Raw genomic sequence first — 15,393 nt, 5'->3', positions numbered from 1 at the left:
GAAGCTCGGACCCAGCTAGTGAGTTTGTGGCAAGATGTTTGCAGGAGTGAGCAGAGGAATGGCTGCTGGGACCTGCTGATGGCATTGGCCAAGCAAATGGGGGATCCACTTTGGTTGGAACAAACCTGTCTGATGGTGTTGGTGGCAGCCTGGTGCAAGCTCTGGTGCATTGGATCTGGTCCAGCCTAATTCTGGGATCAAGTGAGATCTGCTCGCTTACCTGTCACTCTGGATGGGTGTCCTGGGGTCAGCCCCACTGTTCTTTATACCCTTCTCAGTCCCTCTGACCACAAAAGTTTTTGCTAGCGATTCCAGATACTGGTGCCCTTTTTTGTTGTTGCTGCTGTTTTACAAGTGGACCTTGATCCTCTGTTTGCCCTTCCCCACAGGAGGCCTGTGAATGAAACCATTTTTTAGATTACAGGATGATTCCCATCCTCTAGCTCTCAAGCACTTCCTCCTGCTTTACGCACTGGATCCTGTGCTTCATGTCTCTCTCATCCTGCTCCCCTCTGCTTTGGCAGTGAGTAGGAAATCCGAATTGTTGGGATTTATCATGCTAACAGCCTGTGATTAGCCCTGGGGTGCAGCAGGCTTTGTAAAATTAATTCATTCTCTTAGGTGACCTGGTCAGAGATCAGAAGCTTTTTGGCAGGTGCTGCACCAGCACAGACCGAGGAGAAACGTGGGGCAACCTCCACGAGTCTGCTATCTAAACGTCATTCTAGGAACACAGTATTGCAAAAAAAAAAAGAGAGCAACAGAACTGCAGCTCTCTATTAATGAAGTGCTGGGGGTCAAGATCAGAGATAGAGTAACCACAGCGAGACGTGCCAGCCAGCGCACGCACGCTTCCTTCCTGCTAGCTCTGCCACGGGCGCGCTAACCTCCAGCCGCCACGCTGCTGATAGAGCACAGCCAAAACAGTTAAACCCACCCAGGCTCACCAGTCAAAGTTGTAGGATGTGACTTACAGGCAAGATACTTTCTCCAGAGGGCAGGCACGCTTTGTGGAAAAGCATACCTAATTCTGTTCGCACTTGCTCGGGAAAAGTATGTTTAAAACCCATCCGACGTGCTGGGGGTCAGTCAATGCTGTCTGGGTAACAGTCAAACTGCCACAGAAGGGGGAACTACAAAATTTATCTTGTCCCCCCTAGAAAAAGGAGGGTCATGTGGAGGCCGTGCACAGAATTGTGTTAGGGGAAGGATGGGGAGAAAAGATGCTTAAAAGACTATCAATCAGCACTGCCTGGGTGCAAGTGGGTTGGGGAACACAGGCTGCTGGTATGTGAGGATTGGGTCAGCAGCCACCAAGGAAGGGAAATTTGGGGGCAGCCTCCTGAAAGGAGTCAGTGGGGAGAAAAAAACCACACTTGCTCTGAAATGGAGATTGATAAATGTAAGACCGGCATCACATGACCCAGCCACAGCAGGGATGCAAACTGAGCGCAGAAGAAACAAGAAGATAGTAGCAGGTTGACAGCCAACAGCCACGCTGCCAGCACGGTCACCACCACTGAGTTTATTTTGTGGGCATCAGAGCAACAGTTGCATCTTGCAAGGAAGATTTTGCAGGAAGGCTCTTGGGAAGACCACAGTGGGCAGGCACTAGTCCTTGTGTATCTGGACTGATAAAATATAAGGTTGGCAACCATTAATCTGTCTAGCAGCTAGACTGCAGATAGAAGTTCCCTGCTGGAGGCTACAGCATTCATGTTGCAATCCTTTCATTTAGATCATCTGCTCCTCAGGGAAGGAGTATTCCTGTGGTTGGTACAGCACCTAACCAGACTTCTGAACTGGTTCTAGGAAGTAGCATGTCTGGACTTTGGGCAGAAGGAAGACTCCCCACTGCCGACAAAAGGGCTCTGGAAATTAAGACTCCAGTGGCTCATCGCCCTGAAAAAAGGGTGGAACAAAGACCAGGATATTACCGAGAACCAGACTGAGGTGCAGCCAAAGGTTTCATTCCTGAGCAGAGGTGCCCAAAGTCCTTTCCTGCAGCAGAGGAATTCTCTATAGGCCATGCTTTCCTTCTTTCCACCACTAACAGTTTTCAAGCCAGGACGGGGGGTCCCTAGTCACTAAACTAGCCTGCTCCATTCATGATGACAAGCTTCACCTTGCCCTCTTTACAAGGAGCCCACATCTTGAAACAGGCTTCTTGCATCTGGTTGCTGTCTGCTTTGGGAAGTTCTACCTCCTATTTAGAAACCATCCCCTGACCTTCTCCACAAGAAAAGAGCCAATTAATAATCTGGCCTTATGCTGTTGGTGGGCTTCAGATAGCTCAGTCCCTTGAGATTTACATGCTTTGCCTCCTGGAGCTTCTCTGGTACACTGGCAGAGCATTCACACCTCGGTTTTGCTTTCCTTTTGCTGGACTAGCCAAACCAAGCTGTCCTGATCTCCTTTTGCAGGACTGGCTAATTGCTGTCCTACCTACATGCACCAAGAGCCAGGTCCATCCCTTTTGGTCATCCCCTTTGAAGGGGACAACCAGCTTCCTGCAGCTGCGACTGCACCTGAGCAGCCACTTCTCTGTCTCCACAGCAGACACATTACCTGGGACACCTTATTACCACATCTGCATACAAACAGCTTTGACCTCTCCACCTTGGCAAGGTGAGGGCAATGGCCCTGGTGGTTAGGGTGGGGGGACAAAGGCCACGGCTCCTGGGTTTTGTCTCTGGCCTCGCTGCAGGATTTGGGGTAAGGTGTTTCAGTCTTCCAAGCTCATCCCTTGGGGTTTCCCTCCAGCTCAGGCGTTACGCCCCTTGCCTCCCCAGGCACTGAGTGCTCGCCTCAGAAGCGGTGTTGTTACATCATCACCCCCCTTACAAGGCCCGAGCTCATGCTGGCGGCCGGGAGGCCTTTGTTCCCGCGGTGTAAGGTGGAAGGGTAGAGCGGCAGTGCTGCAGCCCGGGGGTGGCCGTGACAGGGAGCTGTCACTGCAGCACCCGGTGCCGGGGAGGCCTCTTGCCCACGGCAGCCGTGCCTTTCCTTTCGCTGCGGCCGCCGCCTGACCCGCTGCTCCCGGCTGCGCCAGAGCCGGGATGGGGAGATGTCAGCTCCTCCCGGGGGAACCCTGCGTGCTCCCCGCGGGGGGGGGGGGGATGTCCCCGCAGGCCACAGCGACGCCCTGGGGCGGGATGTTCCCTGAGGGACAGTGACCCTCGGGGCGGGGTGTCCCCTCAGGCTGCCGCGTCCCCACAGGGGCGGGACAGGGGGCCGCAGCCTGCGGCCGGGCCGCGTCGCCGTTACCGCTGGGGAACGGCGGCGCCGCCCCGCGCCCTGAGGGAAGGCGGCGGCGGGGGAACGGGACGGGCACGGGCACAGCGCCCCACAGCGGGGGGCGGCGGCGCTGCGCGTGCGGGCAGGTGGCGGGCAGGAGGCGGGGGGTGGGAGGCAGAGGCGGCCGCGCATGCGCGCGGCGGGAAGGGGCCGGCGGCGGGGCGGGGCGCGCGGCGAGGCGCGTCCCGGCGGCGCCTGCGTGGCGAGGCGAGGCGGGCGCTGACGGCGGGTGGGCGTGGCGCGGTGCGGCGCGCGGCCCTTCCTTCCCGTCCCTGCCCCCCTGGCCGTGCCCGCCGCCGCCCCCACCCCCACCCCCGCCCGCCGCCCAGAAGATGGCGAGCCCGTGCGGGCGGCAGCAGTGCTCCATCGAGAGGCGCGGCGTCCGCCACCAGCTCGATTCGTGGCGACACAAGCTCATTCACTGTGTAGGTGAGGGACGGCGGCGCGGCGGGGAGGCCGGGCCGGGCCGGGCCCCGCGGCGGCGGCCGCCGCGGGGGGAGGCTCTACCGGGCCGGGGCGGGTGGAGGGGGGGGGGGGGTGGGGGCGCCGTGAGGCGAGCGGCGCCGCGGCCTGCGGGCCCGCCCCCCTCCCCCCGCTGCCGCGGGCCGCCGTGAGGCGAGCGGCGCCGGGCCGGGCCCCGCCCTTCGCCGGGGAGGGAGCCGGGAGGGGGGTCCTGCCCTGCCCTTTTGTGCGGCCCCTGTCAGCGCTGCGCCCGCTCCTCCCCGCCCGGCCCGGCCGCGGCCCCTTCAAACTTGTTTACGGCGCGGCTACGGCCGCGCCCGCCGGCGGGGAGCGGCCCGCCTGTCACTGCCCATCCGCCGCCGCGGGAGGCGAGGCGAGCCCGGTCCGTCCCGCCTGCCCCCGGCCCGCCGCCGTGAGGCGAGGCGGGAGGGAGGGAGGGAGGCCGCGGAGCCGGCGGCGGGCGCGCCCGCCCCGCTCCGCTCCCCGGCGGGGAAGGCTCGGGCGCGGGGGGAGCGCGGCGGCGGGGCCGGCGGAAAGTTGTGGATCGCGGTGCCGGGTTGACGCCGTGGATCCGGAGCGGGGCCGCGGGGGTTAAAAGGATGTGGGATTGCTTTTCTCTTCTCCCCCCCTCCCCCCTTTTTTTTTCCTCTCCTCTCTTGTGCGCGTTTGTTGTCATGCAGGCTCCTTGCAGCCGACTGTTTCGGGCTTTGAAAAAGAGGTCTCCGACGCCCTTTCATCTTGAGTAACTTTCTCCCGTCAAAATACAGATTTTTTTTTTTCTTTCTTTCTTTTTTTTTTTTTTTTTCTTTTTTCTCTTTCCCTAGCGAGAATTGGAGGCCTTTTCTGCGGGTCCCAAAATGCACGTAAACGCCAGCTCTAGGCCGGGAATTCGGTGGGTGTCCGCAAAGACAGTGATATAGGTTTGACAACAGTAGACTCTGTGAACTCCCAGAGTCATCTAAAACACTTCTAACCAGAACCCTGATGTGGCTCTTCTTGTTTGGCCTCCCGCTTTTAATTGAGCACAAATCCTCGTTTTATTTTTAAATATGCAAATATGGCCATAATCTGCCAGCGACCGCTCAGCGTAGGTAATCTGTAATAACATTCACAGATTCACTTTAGTTCCTTGTGTGTAGAGTTAAACCTCTTATTGTCAGTTAGCTCAGCATCCTAGTTCATTATCAGGGATTTGAAACACCATTTTTGGTTACACCAGGAGTTGTAACTGCTGCTGTATGTATTTTTAGCTTCATCTAAATGTTTAAATGTCTGTGATATAAAAGTGTGCGCTAGATGCTTGTTAACTCCAGATTAATAAGAGCAATTAACTTGTTCTAAGGATAAAGCAATTCAAGGGCAATACGTTGCAGAGAAACTCAGACTCTTTGTCGAAGTGCTGGGTTTTCTTTCTGTGCAATTATTGATGCTTCTCGATTCAGTTTATGGGGTTTTATTTTGAACCTAGCTTTGCTATGTTAGGAATGTGTTGTTGGCTTCCACCTCTGCTTGAATCGGATTTGTTTTACTTCTATCTCCTTTTCTCATCTCTCACCTTGGCTGCTGGGGATCACCTGTTCTAAACCTTCTAAACTCCCTGCTTGCAGCATGTCATCTTGTCTTGCTCTCGGTCCCTGCTGTTTTGTCATTGGGTCCCTCAGTCCTCCAATGGAGCTGTCCTGCTCCTCAGAGTTTAACCAGAAAGCTCCAAGGAACAAAAAAAAAAAAAACCCCAAACCCGAAAAATAGAGACAAAAAAGTGACAGTTTCAAAGCTGCTGTTAATCTTGTGTTGGGGTGAGAGTTGAGTCTGTTCATTATGCTGCTCTGTGGGAAAATCTTGGGACGCTGGAGAAGTTTGTGTTATCTACAGACTCAAGGAAAACTCTATGTTATTAAAGTTCTTAGCAACCCTTAGTACTAAAACTTAAAACAAACACCACCGCCACCCCCGTTTATACACACACACCCTGTTCCACTTCCCTGAAGCCATTTAAATTGCCAGCTCCTGGAGAAGTTGCTTTCTCCTCTATCCTTCCTGTATCTCTTCCTCATGCTTAAATTTGATACACGTTTTGTTCCTTCAAAAGGTTACCCTCTGTGAAAGTCCCTCTCTGTGTGTTTAACAAAAGGTAGCTGTGTACATTGTGAAGCACAGGGCTGACTGGGATTTTTTGGAGGTAAAGTACAAAACCATTTAAAAAGAAAAAGAAGTCCAAAGTGTAACAGTGCTATGTGACTTTTATCTTGATGCCACTATGTCATAAATAGTTTCAACTTCAAATTGATCAGCTTTATGAGGTCTCAGGACCTGCCCTGTTCCTGGTGTGAATTTTGCAAAAATTGTTGAGTCGTAATAAATGTGTTAATTATTACCTGTTTTGGTATTTTTAATAGAAATATAAAAGGCTTATTGCACTAGCCCAGGATATCCAGCTAAAATTATGCTGTGATCTTAACACCTTTCCCCAAATAAACCTCTGTTGTCTTTTTAAGAGGGCGTTAGCAATGTTCCTTGAGGTTTCAAAGTCGACCTGTTAAATGCTGTAATATTCTGTTTCACCTTGGCTGTTTGTCTTTTAAGAATTTGTTCCTGTAATAAATACTGATGGATAAACCCAGGGAAGCAGAGCATGAGGAAAATTCCTTGTTACTTCAGAAATACCCATTCATAGTTCTGAAAGTAAATCTGAGGTGTGTGGGGTTCTCTGTGTTAGCATCGTTCCCTGAAAAGTCATTCTTACACCACAGTGTGGTCGTGAGAAAAAAAAAAAGCCTGTGGTTGGAAGTAGTGAATTTTGCAATGGAAATGGCTTAAGGAATTCACTTTTCCCTCTTGCTTCTGCAATAGTCTGCTCTGTTGGGCTGTGGCTTCATGACAGTTTGTCAAAGTAAGCTTGTGCTCTCAGGGGGAGTAAAACCACAGGAGACCTGAAGGACCACCGTTGCCTACAGAGAGCCAATTCAGGGGAGCTGTGCTAGCAGAAAACGTCATCTTTTGGAGTGGGATAATTTTCTGCTAGCATAGCTCCCTGAACTGCTTCGCTGTCGGGTCAGGTAAATACCAGTGGTAGCGCAAGGAAGAGGGTGAGAATGCACATAGCTGGTGGAAAGGGAAAGAGTGAGAACGCAGCAGAGATGCAGATCATCTTGAGCTGTCAGAGTTGCACCTTCGGTTGTGCCAGCACAGCTTTTTGTGGGAGGTAGCTCAGGGAACTGATCTGGCTTAAATCTTCCTTCCCTATCATGCATTTCAAGGCTGGTTTTTTGGGAGGAGAGAGGTGGTGCAGCTGGTGGGGCACAAGTCTGTGGTGCAGTTGAGGGAGCAGCATGCTGTGGCGTGGAAGTGGAGGAGTCTAGGCTCTCTTTGCTGTGAGATGTGTTGGGTTGTTGAACCACAGCATGGGAGGGTAACCAGGAATGGTAAAAAGTGTCCTGATGTCCTGGTAGGACCTTGATTCTAGAGATGTGATATGCCAGGTGGTAACTATTTGATGCTGACCTGTGCTCTCTGTGCCACTCTTGAGTGTTAGTGTCTCTCAGTGGCCGAAAGCAGGTATCTAGAGACGGAAGCACGTGATGATTTTATTGTTTTTTAAATTCTTTTTTCCCCCTTTCCCAGCTGCCAGTCCCTAGCTGTTCAGGCATGTGCCAAGTTGGAAACAGTGAGATCAGATCAGCTATGTATTGGGGAGTTTGAGGGAGGAGAGAACCCGCAGATCCCGGAAACATCCTCCTGACACCTTTTATGCAGGCAGCAATGGCATTGCAATTACTGGAGTGATAGTTTGAGGTGGTTATCTGCATTTCTACTTGCTGATGATGCTTGGCCCTTTGTTAAATATTAGTTGTACTCTTAGAGACACTCTGAATTACAGCCTGTGTGGGGGCAGGGAGGGAGAGAACGAGTTAGTTCTCTTCGTGATCCTAGGTTTGGGAGCAAAATGAGAACTTGAAGTGAAAACCTGCAACATTCATGTAAGATTTTCCATCATCTTGAGCTCTGTCAGAGTTTCATTGAGATGCTTCTTAGCTGTTGATTTTACTCTTAAGCTGTCAAAATAAGCTGAAGTCATTAAAAAAAAAAATTAAGTGATCGTTGCTGATGAAATGCTGCAACCTGAGTTCCTGATCTGTTTCTGAGTACTAATTTGTTGGATAGTGGTGGTCTTCTGTGACCTTGGACACTTAGGACTAAAGTGTGGATCCTGTTGGAAGAAATATGATACATCAGGAAGTATTAGAAGCTAATATTAAACGAGAGAAGGTATATAACAGTTGAATAATTATGAAATCTTTATTACATTTTCTTATCTTGATTATTGCTTCAGTATAGTTCCAGCCGGTATGTGATATGAATTAGCTGCTGCTTCCAAACAGTTAGCCACGTTATCTCATTGTTTTGGAAGTAGGCTTGAGTCTCCCAGTGCTTAACGTAGTTCTGGTTCAAAGGGCAGATTGTATTCCTTTGTTCCAAAATGAGAAAGCTTGTTACAGCCCTGATGGTGATGAAAAAATAACAGTGAAAAGCAAGTTAAAGTTATGTGCTGAAGTAAAAGTTCAAATGTAGGGCTCTTCTGAAGTGGTTTAGATACACTCTCAGCACATGTCCAAGTGGTACTATTTGCTGTATTTCAACCTACATGTAATGTAGGTACAGCCTGCAGCTCTTTTAATTAATCTAAATCCGTTCGTTGTACAGAAACTCTACAGTATAGTAGCTGAAGTCTTGTTCTAGAAGATCTGGTCTCCACACAAACATTTTTGCCTGTTGGCAGGATGGAAACAAGGAGGGAGAATTACCCTTTTATGACAAAGTTATGCCAGGAAAAAAAATCGAAGCAGCTGTCATTTAAAAATAAAAATCTTTAGTTGTAAGGAGTGAAATTTACAGCTTGATATTTAGCTTTACTTGAAATGTGCATGGAAGGGTAGTATGCATCTGAAGAACAGTAGAAGTTGAACTGCGGGGGATGAATCTAGATCTGTTTCAAATATCTCTTTGGATTCACTATACATCACTTCAGATCTGCCCTTGGTTCCCATTTTGCAAATGAAGAATAACTTCTCCCCTGACAGGGATGATGTCAACCAAACAAATGCATGTTAGAAAGGATCTTGTTTAATCACTTTGTATTGTACCATCTTAAGTTCTTCTACTGATGGCTGTGACATTAAATTTTGGGCTAGGCTAAATCATTTGGTTTGGTTCTCATTTCAACAAAAGTCTGGTTTAATTTATGTGGAGGTAATAACTGTCACTGCAAGGTGGGAGGTTTCCTTCTTGGGACACGTTCATCCTACAGGAAGTATAGGGGTTTTTGGCTTAACTTTCAACAAAGAGCTGATGACATTCAGAGTTCATCCACTTTTAATAGAACTTCTCAAAATGAATTACAGTAATCCATTCTCTGCATGCAGGAAATAGTCCAAATCCACCTAGATAAAATCCATGTAGTATTTATGTTGAGAGAGAGATATATATACACTGCAGATTTATAGATTTGTGGCATGGCATCGTTTTAAGAGTACCTGAAGGACTGTTCACATTTTTAAGCCAGTTCGTGCTGTATATTGATGATAATATAAATACTGGTATGTACAGAAATACAATAACTGCACTTTAATTAAGAATGGGTGATACACAACCCCATTTCTGGTGCTCAGTTCTTGAAATCCTTATAGCATAGTACTTAAATGGCTTAGTGCTCTCCCTTCTTAGGCTGTCTTACATCCAGACAAGTACTGCCTTTTGTTTTGTTTGGGGGTTATTTTGTTTCTGAGAACGTGTGTTCTTTCATGGCTAGTGTAAAATAACAATAAGGATAATCCCTAAAGTTCATTTAGGCAAGGTTTGGGGAAAAACAGGCGTTTATTAGGGTTAAAGAAAGGTAGCCTGATGGGGCTATCTGTTATGCTGATTGGGACAGAGAGGATGCTACTGCAGTATTTTACATGGGACCTCCTGATTCTCTTCGTCACCCTCCTATGTATGTATGGGTTCACTCTTTGGAGGATGAGCCTTTGGTTCTTGAAGGTTACAGGGATGGATATTTCTCATTCTCTGAGAAATACACAACTTTTGGGATTTTCTGAGGACAGGATTGGATGGGATGGGCTAAGCTGATCTAGGCTCTACCTCCAGCCAAAAGGGATGGTAGTGTTTGTTTTTAGTAAACAGACAGAAGGCTCTGTGAAACCAGCTAATCTTCTGGTGGTGCTTAGTAACCTGACTCATCCTACCTAGGAATGAGATGAGCAGGAGAGCTCATCAATGTGATCATGTCTGTGGGGTGAAGGGAAAGGGAGCAAACAGAACAGCCTTCTCCAAAGGCAGGGAGTCTTCTACTTTACATCTTCTGTCTTGTAACTGCACTACAGGCTGTGGTTGTGTTTGACAGCAGCGCTGTCCAAGCGAGTTTAAATAACCTCCTCTGTGCTGGCACAGCTATGTGTGGCAGCTTGGTGAATCGGTTCCCTGACTGGACCTGACAGGAAAACAGTCTTTGTTGTTGCTGTTGTTGCTAAACATCTGCAGAGGATGGAGAGGCAGTGAATGAAGAGTTGCAGCTATTCAACTGGTGGTGTCACACATGCACAAATCCAAGTTGTCTTGTGCTGAATGAGTGCTAATTTCTACATGCATTGTGCTCGCTCGCAGTAGCACTTCATTGAACCACTGCTTCATTCTCCCTCTTCCTTCAAAGTACCGTGGATTATACCATGCCCTCTCCCTGATAATGAACTGTGGGCTTCACTGTCCCTACCACGTTGGATGCTTTCATCAGGTACTTCGATTAATAAGTTGCAACTTTACACCACTTCTCTCCAGTATTTTTGCAGACCTCTGGGGCTCCTCAGTTCTCTCCAGTGAATCCAAGTGGCCTCAGATTCTTTTGGGAAGTGAGAGCTTCAACTTCCTTTCTTTTTCTCCTGGAGAGTGCTGTATTGTTATTTCTCTGGACATCTTTGAATCATATACCTTTTACCTCAGATTTACTTTGTCTTGTATGCTGTGTAGGATCATGTGCTCTTTTATGGTGAGTTGACAAAAGAAACCCGCTCTTGAAGCTGAGGAGGACATTTAAGTTGTACAACACTGCTGGTGCATGAAAGATGAAGTGGAGGTTGTGGTGTTTCAACATTTCTGCAGGACACCACTTCCTATGTAGTAAAATTGCTATGAGATGATGCCTTCATCTGTTTTTTCCACTCCTCTTACAGAGAAGAGAAAAGATGGTACTCCTGTTGCGTTTTCCAGAACCAGCAGCAAAGTGACTACACAGGGAAGATTTGCAGGGAGACAAAGGATGTTCCTTATGCCCTGAGGACCATGATATTTTATGGGAGGGAGAAAAGAGGACTGGACAAGAGCCTAGTATTCATTAACAAAGGAAGCTTTCAGAAGCTGAATCCAGCAGTGTGGAAAGACATCAGAGGCCACCAAGCAATCTTAACTCTTGAGTTTACTAATGAAAAATTTCCAGGTTCTCTTTGAACATTTTTTTTGTGTGTGCTTGTAATGCAGGCATTCCAATATCGAGCTGGAGAGAACTGTGCAGATGAGTCTATCTGATGTGGTCTTTGGCCCTTCTCTGCTGTGACTGGGTTAGTTAGGGTGGTGGTCGTGTTTCGAAAGCAGCATAACTGCCAGAATAGGAAGAGGAACAGGTAGTCAAGCCAGAGTTCTTCATTTCTTGATTCTTTGGTTATGCTAACAAAGGGATGTGAAAGTTTCAGCCCACAGCCTGCAATTCCCCACCCTAGTACTTCCAGGCCAGTGCATAGTAATCCTCATGTGCTTCACCCTTTTCCCCTGAGCGCGTAGCTGTGTCAGTATTAGGCTGTAGCAGTGGGCTGTGTGGTTCCCTTTGCCACTCTGTGCTACAGGTAACAGCTCACTGTGTCACCTGTGTAACAGACTTCAAGTTCGGCCTCTGGCCTGGCAAGGGCAGGCTAGTCCTGCAGCTGGTAAACTCTGCAGCAACTCATGTACAGAAAGCTCTTGTGTACCATGCTGGTGCTTAATGTGTGGACAACCACAGGGTTCACTCTTGAAACTTTGTCATGGGATAGCCTCAGGTTAGTTGGAGTAGTGTGCTTGCATGCTTCAGCCAGAAGAGCCCTCTATCCACACTGTCCATGTGTCCTGCAGTCTTGGGCTTCTTAAGAAATACACAAATATTTGGGATACTCCAGGTGGGTTGTGATTAGACCTTTGTGGCTTTGTTTAAATGCTGATAGCAAAGCAGCTTGCTTGGCTCCTGACTTTATTTAGGAGTTATTTTGTCCTTTTTGTGAACAAGTCAAAGAAAAGTTACTGTTAGAACAGACATTGTCTCAAGTTTGGTTGTCATCTGGGTTAGGATTTGTAATTGTGGCAAAAATTATGAAAGCCACTTTCTAGGTAATGCATTATCATAATCTCTAGGTGCATTTCTGAAAACATGTCATTCTTTGTGTGAAGAAGACTTCTTGCAGAGCTGGACACTTTCATTTTGCTCTGCAAATGTAAGAGAATAGAAAAGCAGGAGGTAACTTTCTGGCCTAAGAAAACTTAAAAGCAGTCTTCTTAAAGCAAGTATTCACTTTACATCCCCCAGAAAAGGAGGAGCCTTATCCCTAGAGCTTTTTCTTTTATGATTTGGAGTGACTAGTGAAAATGAAGTTTATATGATACTCTAATCTCTCTTTTAGGGTTTCTCACAAAGATCTTGCTAATTTTTTATGGAAAATCCAATCATCTGATAGTGTTCACTTCCAAAATAGGCCGTAAGGAAAGCTTCTTGGAAAAAAATTTAGGCACTTTTGCTCCAGGCATTGTTTCCTGATTTAATTCACCTCACTGCTAAGTAAGGGGAGTGCCTCTTGCTGATTTTAAATGTCCTTCGGAAAAGTTAAGCTCTGACTGGAAGTGGAATGTTTTGCTGACCTCAGTGTTTAACACACATCAGTGTAGTGTAGCTTACTAGCTTTTCAAAGTAGTACAGGATTGAGTGAAGGATGGAAAAGTGTGAGGGGGAAAATTAGGTGTGAAATGTTTGCTTTGTGTAGATTTAGATCAGTATCCATGCTTCAAAATGGGTTGCATCAGACAGGTGCACAGAGCCTTTGTGAAAGTGAAGTGTCAAAGTCTCTTAGAGATAGGAAAAGTAGCTTTTTCCTCTAAATGTTTCCAGGAACGTTTAGGTTATTGTAACTTACACAGAGGGAACAATTACGGCAACTATAACACTAATTTTGGTGTTTCTGACAGAACACTTAGCTACTACTTGCACATTTCTCTTGGTTTTCATGCCCTTCTGTTGTCCTTGTCATCCTGTGCATTCATAGAAAGTAATAAAAATTTAATCATCTGGAACTGTATGGCAAGATGCTACAAGAAACCAGTTCTCGTGTCCTTCAGGAGTATTTTGTGAAGAGTTTTCAAAAATCTAATCCTTGGACTGGGCTCTACAATTTTTCTTTAGAGGTGCAGCAGTTTGGGAGTGAACAGCTTCAGTCTGAGTTGAGATGGGCCATGTGAAGGTCCATTTTGCCTGTGATCTTTGGAATTCAGCAGGAATGCCATATTTCTCTCTTGAGCAAGCCGAAGCCGTTGAGAGCGCTGTGTTTTGCCAGGGCTCTCTTAAATCTGTGGTTTTCAACCTAGAGTTGGCAAGGAGCAACTGTGGAAAAACAAGCCTATTGCCAATAGTTTAAATTGCGTGGGGTCTTTATGCTTTTTGGGAGCCCACAGTTTGAAAATTACTGCTCTAAATGATTTGTAAACAAGGGCTGTTTTTCCTTTCCGAAGTGGCTGTAGGTGTTAAGGAGTATGAGCTGATATTTAGTCATCTATTAGATTAGGATCGAGTTTTATCTTCCCTTTCTCTTCTCATACCTAACTATTTAAAGCTGTAATTTATACAGAAATGGATCTCAGGAAGGAGACTAACCCTGGAAAACTTCAACTTGAAAGCTAGCTTCTGGAAAAAGGATAGAGTGGCGTTAAGTAGGTCTATTTTAGGTGCTGCACTCCCTATACTCAGGGCTTTTGTTTTTTCCCTTCCGAGAACCTTGTTGTGAAGGCCAAACTCCTGCTACAGAGTTTGGATCTAGAGGTTTCATTAGCACTCCTCCCTTACATGGCAGCGAAGGGAACTTTTGAATACACAGGCTCGAGTGTGAACTGATGTCACTTCTGTACTGTGCACTGGCAGATACCCCGAAACAACAGGTAAACCTCCTTTCCAGTCTCAAGAGGACGTGGAGTTATTTATTTTAAAGACTCGATTGTATTTAAAGTATGGAACAGATGCTAAGCTGTTTGTTAGTCCCTAGGTGCACTGCTCTTCTGGGTATCAAAGCCCAAATAGTCTCCATCCTGACCACTCATCCAGCTCCCTCTGTTTTGCTGGAACCCCAGCTGAGGTCACAGGCTGAGCGCGCCAACAATATGAAACCGAATGGTGAGTTCAGAGGTTACTCTCTCAACGAGTTACTCAGTTTCAAATCAGATTAAAAATTGACTTCATAAGTTAAAGATGTTGCGGAACTGTAGCCTCCTTTGCCATGGAGGCTGTGCTCCTTGCTTGTAACAAACAGATTGGTTCTTGTTCCTAAATCATCTGTTTGCCTGTGACTAATCTTGAATTCGTATCTTCCTGCTGCTTGTACTTTGAACTGAATTCTGTACTCCGAATATGAACGGCAGATAGGGCTTTATGTTTTCTCAACCCCTCGTAGCCCAAGGACTGCTCCTGCCCTAGGATAGGAAATGCCTTATGCAGCTTTAAATATAATGGGAGGTGGTGCTGGGAGAAGTCGATCACAGCTGCTTTGGTCTATACTTGCTGGCATGTTGATGAACTTTAGCAGCTAAATGCACTTGTGATGACACCTCACAAACTTCAGAAAGTAAGCAGTTATTTTTGGAAACCTTTTCTTTTCAGGACTAAATCTACTAAACCTACTTTTAAAAAAAAAAAAGTCTATGCAAAAACACTAGTTCCCAAGAAACCAGCACCTTCTGCTTGTCATGGCATTTCAGCATCCTAACCCTCAGTCCTGCTTGATGTTCTTTCCTGTCTGTCCTTCTTCTAGTATCTGGAACTTTGAGGGCTTTCCATTACTGCATGGGAGGAGGAGTAGTTCTTAGGTATTTGGTCAGGGAAAGAGACAAGTGATTCTCTGATCTCATCTTTAAGGCAGATAGTTCTTTTCTCTCAGCATGCCATGGTGCTGCCTAGGAAGAGTTTTCATCATTCTGCCTGTAAGCAGCAGACAGAGCTAATTTCAGAGCTGGTTTGTACTGGCAGACTTGCAGTGCTGAATTCATTGCATAGTTTTGAGATTCTGTTGGTAGTTGCAAAACTTTCTTTAAAAAAATAATACAAAATTTCTTGCTCCGAACACTGGCTTGCTGCCCCATAGCTTTGCCAGTGCAGCCTGTGCATAAGCTGGGTCCTGAAGTCAAGGTTTGATAGGCCCTGGCTTTAGTGAGAGTTCCCAGGTTGGGCTGAGCAGGGTATATGAGACCTCAGCTATCAGTGGGTCAGAACGAAAGCCATGGACAAGGTATGTGGAGGAATCGGTACAGGTGGTGTCCGGTGCCTCTGAACTACAAACTCTGTTCACGGTGGTTGTGAAAGGG

General features: G+C 47.4%; 1 protein-coding gene across 2 annotated transcripts in view; it reads left to right on the top strand.

The window, feature by feature from the left end:
* Window positions 1-3,629: 3,629 nt before the first annotated feature.
* Window positions 3,630-15,393, top strand: part of LCOR (ligand dependent nuclear receptor corepressor) — a gene marked incomplete at its 5' end in the record, with an annotated part of 52,939 nt that continues 41,175 nt past the window's right edge. For both annotated transcript variants that reach the window (XM_084264710.1, XM_084264709.1), the window contains one exon: window positions 3,630-3,726. In XM_084264710.1, the coding sequence (XP_084120836.1) occupies window positions 3,630-3,726 (97 nt within the window). The remainder of the gene's footprint in view (window positions 3,727-15,393) is intronic.

This window comes from Gallinula chloropus (genome assembly GCF_964237585.1).
Source record: "Gallinula chloropus genome assembly, chromosome: 5".
NCBI classification, from domain to species: Eukaryota; Metazoa; Chordata; class Aves; order Gruiformes; family Rallidae; genus Gallinula; species Gallinula chloropus.
The sequence above is the reverse complement of the archived record's forward strand: the minus strand, read 5'-3'. Positions and strand labels throughout refer to the sequence as shown.